This window comes from Anomaloglossus baeobatrachus, chromosome 5 (assembly GCF_048569485.1).
Source record: "Anomaloglossus baeobatrachus isolate aAnoBae1 chromosome 5, aAnoBae1.hap1, whole genome shotgun sequence".
In the NCBI taxonomy this organism is placed as follows: Eukaryota; Metazoa; Chordata; class Amphibia; order Anura; family Aromobatidae; genus Anomaloglossus; species Anomaloglossus baeobatrachus.
In genome coordinates this window covers 448,513,136-448,524,555 of record NC_134357.1, presented here as the reverse complement: position 1 = coordinate 448,524,555, position 11,420 = coordinate 448,513,136, and the positions used below count along the sequence as shown (strand labels likewise).

The following is an 11,420-nucleotide window of genomic DNA, read 5'->3' as shown; positions in this document are numbered from 1 at the left end:
CCTCCTTCAGGCGGCCAAGACGGTGATCCCGTGGCGTTGGAAGGACCCTGCTCCCCCCACGTTAGATGAGTGGGTATTGGAAGTGAATGTGATTCACTGCATGGAGATGGTGATGGCCCAGTCACGTGGACAGACGGTAGGGATGGCCACTAAATGGTTTCAGTGGGAATCATTCTTGTCTGGCGAAAAATTTCTTGACCCAATTTAATCTCCGGAGACTGGGTACTCTGGCCCTTTTCCCCCTGTTATCATACTCCACCCATCCGACAAATTTTGGTCCAACGGACAATGTATCAGACCCGGCCGACACACTCTTTCTTCCTCTATTTCTTCTTCTTTTTCTGACTTATCCCTCTTTCTCTAAATATCATGACTGCTGCTCTTCTTTACTTTCCCTTTCTGTTTCATTATTTCTTTTTCTTTTTCTCATGGTTTAAACTGAATACCCATGTACTATGTTAATCATTTACATTCTGCCTTCAGGTCTACGACTGTGTTGTGTCGTTTAGACCTTTGATCTATATCATTTGTTAGAGCATGGATGTATATTTTCTTATTATATTCTTATTATAAACTCAATAAAAATTTTAAATTGAAATGTTCCTTGCTAAGGACGTAATCCCATATGTTGAAGGTAAGAAATAAAGGGTCACATCACATATTGGCGAGAACACATTACTACATAAGAAATGACAACAGATATTACAGCAAATGGACATTTAATACACAATATTTCAGTTCAAGGCAAAATTAATTTTTTTCCATTATTTTTAAAAAAATATTAAAAGTAAAAAAAAAACCAAAACACACTGATGACAACATATATATACCGCCATAAGCTCACTCTAAAAACAGGAAAGGTTCAGAAACTCTTAAAGGAACGCTGCAGGCAAAAGTCATACACTGCGTTATACCTCCTGCAGGGCACAAGGGGGCAGTGCATGACACACAATGAAACATTGTGGCAGCTCCTCCCCACCTCGACCCCTCCAGGAATACCACCATGTATCATTTTTGTTTGAACTGTTCCTTTAAATCCATTCCCCAACCCTTTCTAAAAGGCATACAAAACATTAAGATCTCATATTAGGTTTAAAAAGTACAAAATTTCTTCATAAATTAAAATATATTAAATGTTAAAAATAGGAGGCAGTTAGCAAATATCGTCCTGAGGAGCTAGCAATCTAATGTTAGATACTGAATACGCTGGTGATCATCGGGTGCTGGAATGTTTTACACGTGGACAGAAACATTAGAAAAATGTCAAAAGACGACTCGCGGCTAATGATAACACAATTTGTTTGTCCACGTCTGAAAAATAATTAATCTATTCCCACATGTGGTCCACATATTAATACAATGAAGGGTATAGCTGGCTGTTACTATCTGCCCCCAGTCAAAAATAGGGTCAGAAAAGGTTAAAAAAGGAATAAAAATTATTTAAAACCTGCAGTTCCATGTATGACCACAGGGTGGCAGCATAAATCACTCCATTTCATGCTATTCGTGCCTGCACTGAATTTCATGTATGAAGTTTATATCTTCGCCCCCTATAGTTACACCGCTGCCTCCTGCAATTTATACAGGAATGATCCATTAATAGGATTTTGTGGAATCAATGGCATCGGCCACTATGGAATGTGCCACAATTCCTGGAGTATTCTACCTGAGATACATTAAGTCATTTCTAAAGTGATGCAGCCTGGATGGCGAATCTGATCTCAACCAGTCAGATTTTCAGCGATGTCGCGGAGCTCGGACATTGATTTCAGTGCAATCTACAACGGCAGCGTTCTGAGCGTAGTGCTGCAGCAGCCGCTCCCAGAGAAGGGAACATCTCAATAGGAGAGGGTTTCCTGCAATGAGAGAATTATACAAGAGTCATTAAAAGACAAAGAAATGTGTCCTGCACTATACACGGTGTGATCGGTGATGTGTCCTGCACTGTATACGGTGTGATCGGCGATGTGTTCTGCACTGTATACGGTGTGATCAGTGATGTGTCCTGCACTGTATATGGTGTGATCGGTGATGTGTCCTGCACTGTATATGGTGTGATCAGTGCTGTGTCCTGCACTGTATACGGTGTGATCGGTGACATGTCCTGCACTGTATACGGTGTGATCAGTGATGTGTCCTGCACTGTATACGGTGTGATCGGTGATGTGTCCTGCACTATACACGGTGTGATCGGTGATGTGTCCTGCACTGTATACGGTGTGATCGGTGATGTGTCCTGTACTGTATACAGTGTGATCGGTGATGTGTCCTGCACTGTATACGGTGTGATCGGTGATGTACACTGTACTGTATACGGTGTGATCAGTGATGTGTCCTGCACTGTATACGGTGTGATCAGTGATGTGTCCTGCACTGTATACGGTGTGATCGGTGATGTGTCCTGCACTGTATACGGTGTGATCAGTGACGTGTCCTGCACTGTATACGGTGTGATCAGTGACGTGTTCTGCACTGTATACGGTGTGATCAGTGACATGTTCTGCACTGTATACGGTGTGATCAGTGATGTGTCCTGCACTGTATTCGGTGTGATCAGTGATGAGTCCTGCACTGTATATGGTGTGATCTGTGATGTGTCCTGTACTGTATACGGTGTGATCGGTGACGTGTCCTGTACTGTATACGGTGTGATCGGTGACGTGTCCTGTACTGTATACGGTGTGATCGGTGATGTGTCCTGCACTGTATACGGTGTGATCGGCGATGTGTTCTGCACTGTATACGGTGTGATCAGTGATGTGTCCTGCACTGTATATGGTGTGATCGGTGATGTGTCCTGCACTGTATACGGTGTGATCAGTGCTGTGTCCTGCACTGTATACGGTGTGATCGGTGACATGTCCTGCACTGTATACGGTGTGATCAGTGATGTGTCCTGCACTGTATACGGTGTGATCGGTGATGTGTCCTGCACTATACACGGTGTGATCGGTGATGTGTCCTGCACTGTATACGGTGTGATCGGTGATGTGTCCTGTACTGTATACAGTGTGATCGGTGATGTGTCCTGCACTGTATACGGTGTGATCGGTGATGTACACTGTACTGTATACGGTGTGATCAGTGATGTGTCCTGCACTGTATACGGTGTGATCAGTGACGTGTCCTGCACTGTATACGGTGTGATCAGTGACGTGTTCTGCACTGTATACGGTGTGATCAGTGACATGTTCTGCACTGTATTCGGTGTGATCAGTGATGTGTCCTGTACTGTATACGGTGTGATCGGTGACGTGTCCTGTACTGTATACGGTGTGATCGGTGACGTGTCCTGTACTGTATACGGTGTGATCGGTGACGTGTCCTGTACTGTATACGGTGTGATCAGTGATGTGTCCTGTACTGTATACGGGGTGATCAGTGATGTAGTCAGTCACATGCTCCCATCCTTCTCTGTTCTTTCCTCGTCCAGTTTGCACGTTTTCTTACCTAGCACACACAGTCCCTCCTTTGCTCTTGTAAGTGCCACATTTATCTGGTTTGGGTCTGAAACAAAACCAAGATATAGCCGCAGCCAGCTGTACGTAGGTCGGGAATCGTGCTCTTCAGCCGGAATCGTCCGTACGGTGGAAAAGATGACGTAGCGCCATTCACTTCCTGCATGGAGGATAGGTACATGTAATACTGCAGTAAATCACGGCTGCACACTGCCCATATAATGCAAGCAGCTACCTTGGCTTTTCATGATGGTGCAGGCGGTCACCTCCTTCAGCCCCTGATTCTGCAGCATCTTGGTGACCGCTGCCACCTGGGCATTGTAGGGGGTCAGGATAACGATGTCTTTGGCTAGAACAGACCGACTGACCAGAAGTTTTGCCAAACGCACCTGAAGAAAGAATTGAGAAAATGAGTGGGTTTTCCAGACTATAGCCTGCTTTACATGTTACGATTCTGCATACGATATCGTATGCGATCGTAACCGCCCCCATCGTATGTGTGGCACGTTCAATTTTGTTGAATGTGCCGCACAAACGATTAACCCCCATCACACGTACTTACCCGTCCATACGACCTCGCTGTGGGCGGCGAACGTCCACTTCCTGGAGTGGGAGGGACGTTCGGCGTCACATCGACGTCATGCGGCAGCCGGCCAATAGAAGCGGAGGGGCGGAGATGAGCGGGACGTAAACATCCCGCCCACCTCCTTCCTTCCGCATTGTGGCCCGGGTACGATGAACAATCTGACGTGCAATTCATGAGGAATGAACGATGTGCGTGCGATGAACGTTTTACCGTTCATTCACAATGGCACGTACCTGTCACACACTACAATGTACCTTACGATGCCGGATGTGCGTCACTTACGACGTGACCCCGCCGACACATCGTAAGATACATTGCAGCGTGTAAAGCGGGCTTTAGGTTTCCCCGAATCGTCCAATTCTCCTCATCACTATGAACACAGGGCCGACTCATCATTTTTGGGATTTTTTGGTCACTTTTTGACTTGTGGTTTTTATCAAATTGGTGCACACAAATTTGAGAAGTTTGCACAAAGCCCAAAGTTGTCATTTTCTGTCTTTAAATGGTTTTGAGACTTTCTGATTTCGCAAGATGTTACAAAAAAGCTACCAAAACACCCGGTGTACATAAAATCACTGCACGGACTGGAGTAGAGGCGCCAAATTTTGCACTTTTTTAAATTAATTTGTCCAAAATTTTTGGAAAACGCACAATGACGAAAAAATCCGAAGACGAACGAAACCACAAGAGACAACAAACAGGAAAGAAGGCTCAAATCGTGTGATCGATTTGTCACAAATCAAAGTCACTAACTGAAAGGTATTCACGCTAAAAAAATGGCCAAAATTCCATGAGGAATCGGGTCCTCGGAGTTTAAAGAGACCCCGAGAGCTGATACATGAAGCCCAATCCACAGGCAGCATGTATCGAGCACTGGATGTATGATCACAGGGAGCGTGCTGGCAATTCAGAGAATAACATACTTAGATGGGACTGAAACGCGTGGGTGTGTAAGGAGGTGGTCGGAGGGCCAAGTAAGAAAATCTCCGCCCTCGAAGACAAATTGACAAATTGTTCTTACTAGTGTAATTTAAGAGTATGTAGAGTGCGCACTGAGGCCATCTAGCGGCCAGTGTAGAGTATGACATTTTATTGTATTGTATTGAATGTAATGTTCTAAGTGTCATAGGCAATGTTAGATGCAGGGTTGGTAGAGTGGTTCACAGATGTAGCGGAGCTAGGAAAGTTGCTAGATAGATAGAGCAGGTGGACTGCAGTAGGGCCGAGTAGCTCGGCTGCATTTTCACAGCAAGGTGTACCAGGGGTTAATTGTAGGTTTTGGCCCCTGGGAGTAGCTTGGGAACTAGATCTCTTGTAGACCGGAAACCTTTAGGGTAGTGATGGGCAGTCCGGCTCTTTTTGGTGATCCGGTTCCCATAGCTCCGCTAACCAAAAAGAGACGGCTCTTTCAGATCGTTCATGGCTCCCTATTAAATATGTTTATCCCACCCGTGGCTAAACCTCGCCCACTTACAATGGGCTAGTTCAATTTTGTTCAGGTGGGCGGGGTTTTGTCTACTGAACACCGGACTTTTACGCCCAGTGAAAACCGAGAGAATTTAGTGGCTGTTACTGGCGATCCGGTTCCTGTCGGTCACAGCGGGGAGCCGGATCTTTGTGTGGTATCGTTCACGACCGACACATCACTACTTCAGGGAGTTGTGAGATTGGCTGCCTTAGGGGCAAGGGTGTAAGGTGCCATCGGTGGCCCTAGTCCCCTATGAGCAGGTCTGTTGTCGGCGGCCTACTGGGCCACGTAGGGGATTCGCGGGACCCATTGGGCATAAAGGAAAAGTCGGCTGGTAACAGAGTGCAGCCGGATGATTGGAGACATCCAGAAGCACTGAGAGAGAACGAAATCAGGGCCCCAGGGGAGAAAAAGGGTGAACATAGCCGACGGGTAACATAGCGCCGCCGAGAGAAACGTGGTAGTCAGAGAAAGTGCAACATAGTGCTAGAGGGCACTGAAAGAGAGATAAAGAGACAGTACACTGAAAAGGAACCGATAGAGAAACGAAACTGAAAGTGACCATTAAAGAGGAAGTGTAAAGTGCCTGCATTACTTGTATGTGAACTCTGCCATCTTTGAAAGTTACAGTAAAAGTTCTGTTTGAAAGAAAAGAAATCTCCTTGTTTGATTGCACCAGAATAAAGAGGAAACGGAGTGTCCCCGGCTCTGCACATTTCAGCACTGTAGTGACATCACCGCTGTGCTGAGCTGTCAGAGAGCACAGACACCAGTGGGACAGTGATGAGGCAGCGCTGCGCTCCATCTTATCATTGCTTTGAAATGTATTGGCATCTGTGATGCCCATACATTTGAAAGTGCGATCCTGAGCGGGGGGCCCAGTGCTGGTGCTGACATTGCGGGCAGCCGCTGCTGGGCCCCCCCAGTTCACGGGCCTCATAGCAGTGGCTTGGCCTGCGGGGAAGGAGGGGTGGGAAAAGAGTACAGAATGTGGGGAAGGGGGCGGGGACTCAGACGCACTGTATATGCCCAGCAGGGCGGCTACATGACATCAGCTGTGATGCCCGTCTACAAGCTCCTGCCCCTGTCAACGTGACATCACAGGAAGTAGCAAAATTCAGGCAGGAGTGGTCACATGACCGCTTTGACCATGGGGAGAGGGGCTGACAGCAGCGCAGGTACCACTTGGGTTTCATTGAAAATGTTGCACTGTTTGGCTTCTATAGCCTCTGTGCTGTACTTTTAATGGGTGGCTGCAGAATGAGTTAACTGAGAATCCATCAGTTGGCTTGTGCCGTTATTTTCCAAGGCCCATAACATTTTACCTTTTCGGTCAGTGTATGAGGGCTTGGTACTGGCCCTGAGCTGATGTTATTATTGATAACATTTTGGGGTAGATAATGATGTTTTGATCATTTCTTATTGCATTTCTTTACGGTGTTGTGGAGGCTAAAAGAAGGGAATTTTGTTTACTTACCGTAAATTCCTTTTCTTCTAGCTCCTATTGGGAGACCCAGACAATTGGGTGTATAGCTTCTGCCTCCGGAGGCCACACAAAGCATTACACTTAAAAGTGTAAACCCCTCCCCTCTGCCTATACACCCCCCCGTGCATCACGGGCTCCTCAGTTTTGGTGCAAAAGCAGGAAGGAGAAAACTTATAAATTGGTCTAAGGTAAATTCAATCCGAAGGATGTTCGGAGAACTTAAACCATGAACCAAAGAACAATTCAACATGAACAACATGTGTACACAAAAGAACAACAGCCCGAAGGGAACAGGGGCAGGTGCTGGGTCTCCCAATAGGAGCTAGAAGAAAAGGAATTTACGGTAAGTAAACAAAATTCCCTTCTTCTTTGTCGCTCCATTGGGAGACCCAGACAATTGGGACGTCCAAAAGCAGTCCCTGGGTGGGTAAAAGAATACCCCGGTAATAGAGCCGAAAGAAGGCCCCTTCCTACAGGTGGGCAACCGCCGCCTGAAGGATTCGCCTACCTAAGCTGGCATCTGCCGAAGCGTAGGTATGCACCTGATAGTGTTTCGTGAAAGTGTTTCGTGAAAGTGTGCAGACTCGACCAGGTAGCCGCCTGACACACCTGCTGAGCCGTAGCCTGGTGCCGCAATGCCCAGGACGCACCCACGGCTCTGGTAGAATGGGCTTTCAGTCCTGAAGGAACCGGAAGCCCAGAAGAACGGTAGGCTTCAAGAATTGGTTCCTTGATCCACCGAGCCAAGGTTGACTTGGAAGCCTGCGACCCTTTACGCTGGCCAGCGACAAGGACAAAGAGCGCATCCGAGCGGCGCAGGGGCGCCGTACGAGAAATGTAGAGCCGGAGTGCTCTCACAAGATCTAACAAGTGCAAATCCTTTTCACATTGGTGAACTGGATGAGGACAAAAAGAAGGTAAGGAGATATCCTGATTGAGATGAAAAGGGGATACCACCTTAGGGAGAAATTCCGGAACCGGACGCAGAACCACCTTGTCCTGGTGAAACACCAGGAAGGGGGCTTTGCATGACAGTGCAGCTAGCTCAGACACTCTGCGAAGTGATGTGACTGCCACTAGGAAGACCACCTTCTGCGAGAGGCGAGAAAGAGAAATATCTCTCATTGGCTCGAAAGGTGGTTTCTGAAGAGCCGTTAGCACCCTGTTCAGATCCCAGGGTTCTAGCGGGCGCTTGTAAGGGGGGACTATGTGGCAAACCCCCTGCAGGAACGTGCGTACCTGCGGAAGCCTTGCTAGACGCTTTTGAAAAAATACAGAGAGCGCCGAGACTTGTCCCTTAAGAGAGCCGAGAGACAACCCCTTTTCCATTCCGGATTGAAGGAAGGACAGAAAAGTGGGCAAGGCAAATGGCCAGGGAATAAAACCCTGATCAGAGCACCAGGATAAGAAGATCCTCCACGTCCTGTGGTAGATCTTGGCTGACGTTGGTTTCCTGGCCTGTCTCATAGTGGCAATGACCTCTTGAGATAACCCTGAAGACGCTAGGATCCAGGACTCAATGGCCACACAGTCAGGTTGAGGGCCGCAGAATTCAGGTGGAAAAATGGCCCTTGAGACAGCAAGTCTGGTCGGTCTGGTAGTGCCCACGGTTGACCCACCGTGAGATGCCACAGATCCGGGTACCACGACCTCCTCGGCCAGTCTGGGGCGATGAGGATGGCGCGGCGGCAGTCGGACCTGATCTTGCGTAACACTCTGGGCAGCAGTGCCAGAGGAGGAAATACATAAGGCAGTCGAAACTGCGACCAATCCTGAACTAATGCGTCTGCCGCCAGCGCTCTGTGATCTTGAGACCGTGCCATGAATGCCGAGACATTGTTGTTGTGCCGGGACGCCATTAGGTCGACATCCGGCTTCCCCCAGCGGCAACAAATCTCTTGAAACACGTCCGGGTGAAGAGACCATTTTCCTGCGTCCATGCCCTGGCGACTGAGAAAGTCTGCTTCCCAGTTTTCTACGCCCGGGATGTGAACTGCGGAGATGGTGGATGCTGTGGCTTCCACCCACAGCAGAATCCGCCGAACTTCCTGGAAGGCTTGGCGACTGCGTGTGCCGCCTTGGTGGTTGATGTATGCCACCGCCGTGGCGTTGTCCGACTGAATTCGGATCTGCCTGCCTTCCAGCCACGGCTGGAACGCCTTTAGGGCCAGATACACTGCCCTTATTTCCAGAACATTGATCTGAAGGGAGGACTCTGTCGGAGTCCAGGTTCCCTGAGCCCTGTGGTGGAGGAAGACCGCTCCCCACCCTGACAGACTCGCGTCCCTCGTGACCACAGCCCAGGATGGGGGCAGAAACGATTTCCCCTTCGACAAGGAAGTGGGAAGAAGCCACCACTGAAGGGAGGCCTTGGCTGCCCGAGAAAGGGAGATGTTCCTGTCGAGGGACGTCGATTTCCTGTCCCATTTGCGGAGAATGTCCCATTGAAGTGGACGCAGATGAAACTGCGCAAATGGAACTGCCTCCGTTGCTGCCACCATCTTCCCTAGGAAGTGCATGAGGCGTCTCAAGGGGTGCGACTGGGCTCGGAGGAGAGATTGCACCCCTGTCTGTAGTGATCGCTGTTTGTCCAGCGGAAGTTTCACTATCGCTGGGAGAGTATGAAACTCCATCCCGAGATATGTCAGCGATTGTGTCGGTGTCAGTTTTGACTTTGGGAAATTGATGATCCACCCGAACCTCTGGAGAGTCTCCAGAGCAATGTTCAGGCTGTGTTGGCATGCCACCCGAGAGGGGGCCTTGACAAGAAGATCGTCCAAGTAAGGGATCACTGAGTGTCCCTGAGAGTGTAGGACTGCTACCACTGTTGCCATGACCTTGGTGAAGACCCGTGGGGCTGTTGCCAGGCCGAAAGGCAGTGCCACGAACTGAAGGTGTTCGTCCCCGATGGCGAAACGCAGGAAGCGCTGATGCTCTGGTGCAATCGGCACGTGGAGATAAGCATCCCTGATGTAGATTGAGGCTAGAAAGTCTCCTTGGGACATCGAGGCGATGACGGAGCGGAGAGATTCCATCCGGAACCGCCTGGTTTTCACGTATCTGTTGAGCAGTTTGAGGTCCAGAACGGGACGGAAAGATCCGTCCTTTTTTGGCACCACAAACAAGTTGGAGTAAAAACCGTGACCCCATTGCTGAAGGGGAACAGGGATAACCACTCCTTCTGCCTTCAGAGTGTTCTCGCCTGAAGAAGAGCATCGGCTCGCTCGGGGGGCGGAGATGTTCTGAAGAAACGAATCGGAGGACGAGAATTGAACTCTATCCTGTAACCGTGAGACAGAATGTCTCTCACCCAACGGTCTTGGACATGTGGACACCAGGCGTCGCAAAAGCGGGAGAGCCTGCCACCGACCGAGGATGCGGTTTGGGGAGTCCGCAAGTCATGAGGAGGCCGCTTTGGGAGCGGTTCCTCTGGCGGTCTTTTTAGGACGTGCCTTAGACCGCCATGAATCAGAGTTCCTCTGACCCTTTTGAGGCCTGTTGGACGAGGAGAATTGAGACCTGCCTGAGGGCCGAAAGGACCGAAACCTCGATTGTACCTTCCGTTGTTGAGGTCTGTTAGGTTTGGACTGGGGTAAGGACGAGTCTTTACCCTTGGATTGTTTAATGATTTCATCCAATTGCTCGCCAAACAGGCGGTCGCCAGAAAACGGCAAACCGGTTAAAAACTTTTTGGAAGCAGAGTCTGCCCTCCATTCACGTAGCCACATGGCCCTGCGGACTGCCACTGAATTGGCGGATGCTACCGCTGTACGGCTCGCAGAGTCTAGTACAGCATTCATGGCGTAGGACGCAAACGCCGACGCCTGAGAGGTTAATGACACAACCTGCGGAGTAGCGGCCCGTGTGACTGCATTAATCTCAGATTGACAAGCTGAGATAGCTTGGAGTGCCCATACGGCTGCAAATGCCGGAGCAAAGGACGCGCCGATAGCCTCATAGATGGATTTCATCAGGCGCTCTATCTGCCTGTCAGTGGCATCCTTGAGTGATGCACCATCTGCCACTGCAACTATGGATCTGGCTGCCAGTCTAGAGACTGGAGGATCCACCTTGGGACACTGAGCCCAACCCTTGACTACGTCAGGGGGGAAGGGATAACGTGTGTCATTAAGGCGCTTAGTAAAGCGCTTATCCGGAAAAGCTCGGTGTTTCTGGACTGCATCTTTGAAGTCGGAGTGATCAAGAAACGCACTCCGTGTACGTTTGGGAAACCTAAAATGAAAATTCTCCTGCTGAGAAGCTGACTCCTCACTCGGAAGGGCTGGAGGAGAAAGATCTAACACCTGATTGATGGACGCTATAAGGTCGTTTACTATGGCGTCCCCTTCAGGCGTATCAAGGTTGAGCGCGGCGTCAGGATCAGAGCCCTGATCTGCCCCATCCGCTTCATCTTCCAGAGAG

The 11,420-nt window shown here is 49.2% G+C and overlaps 1 protein-coding gene across 2 annotated transcripts in view; it reads right to left on the bottom strand.

Moving 5' to 3' along the window:
• Positions 1 to 702: 702 nt before the first annotated feature.
• Positions 703 to 11,420, bottom strand: part of HELZ2 (helicase with zinc finger 2) — a 105,428-nt gene continuing 94,710 nt past the window's right edge. For both annotated transcript variants that reach the window (XM_075350503.1, XM_075350504.1), the window contains exons 18-20: positions 3,694 to 3,847; positions 3,451 to 3,618; positions 703 to 1,856 (exon numbers count right to left, since the gene is read on the bottom strand). In XM_075350503.1, the coding sequence (XP_075206618.1) occupies positions 1,738 to 1,856; positions 3,451 to 3,618; positions 3,694 to 3,847 (441 nt within the window). In that variant the 3' untranslated portion in view covers positions 703 to 1,737. The remainder of the gene's footprint in view (positions 1,857 to 3,450; positions 3,619 to 3,693; positions 3,848 to 11,420) is intronic.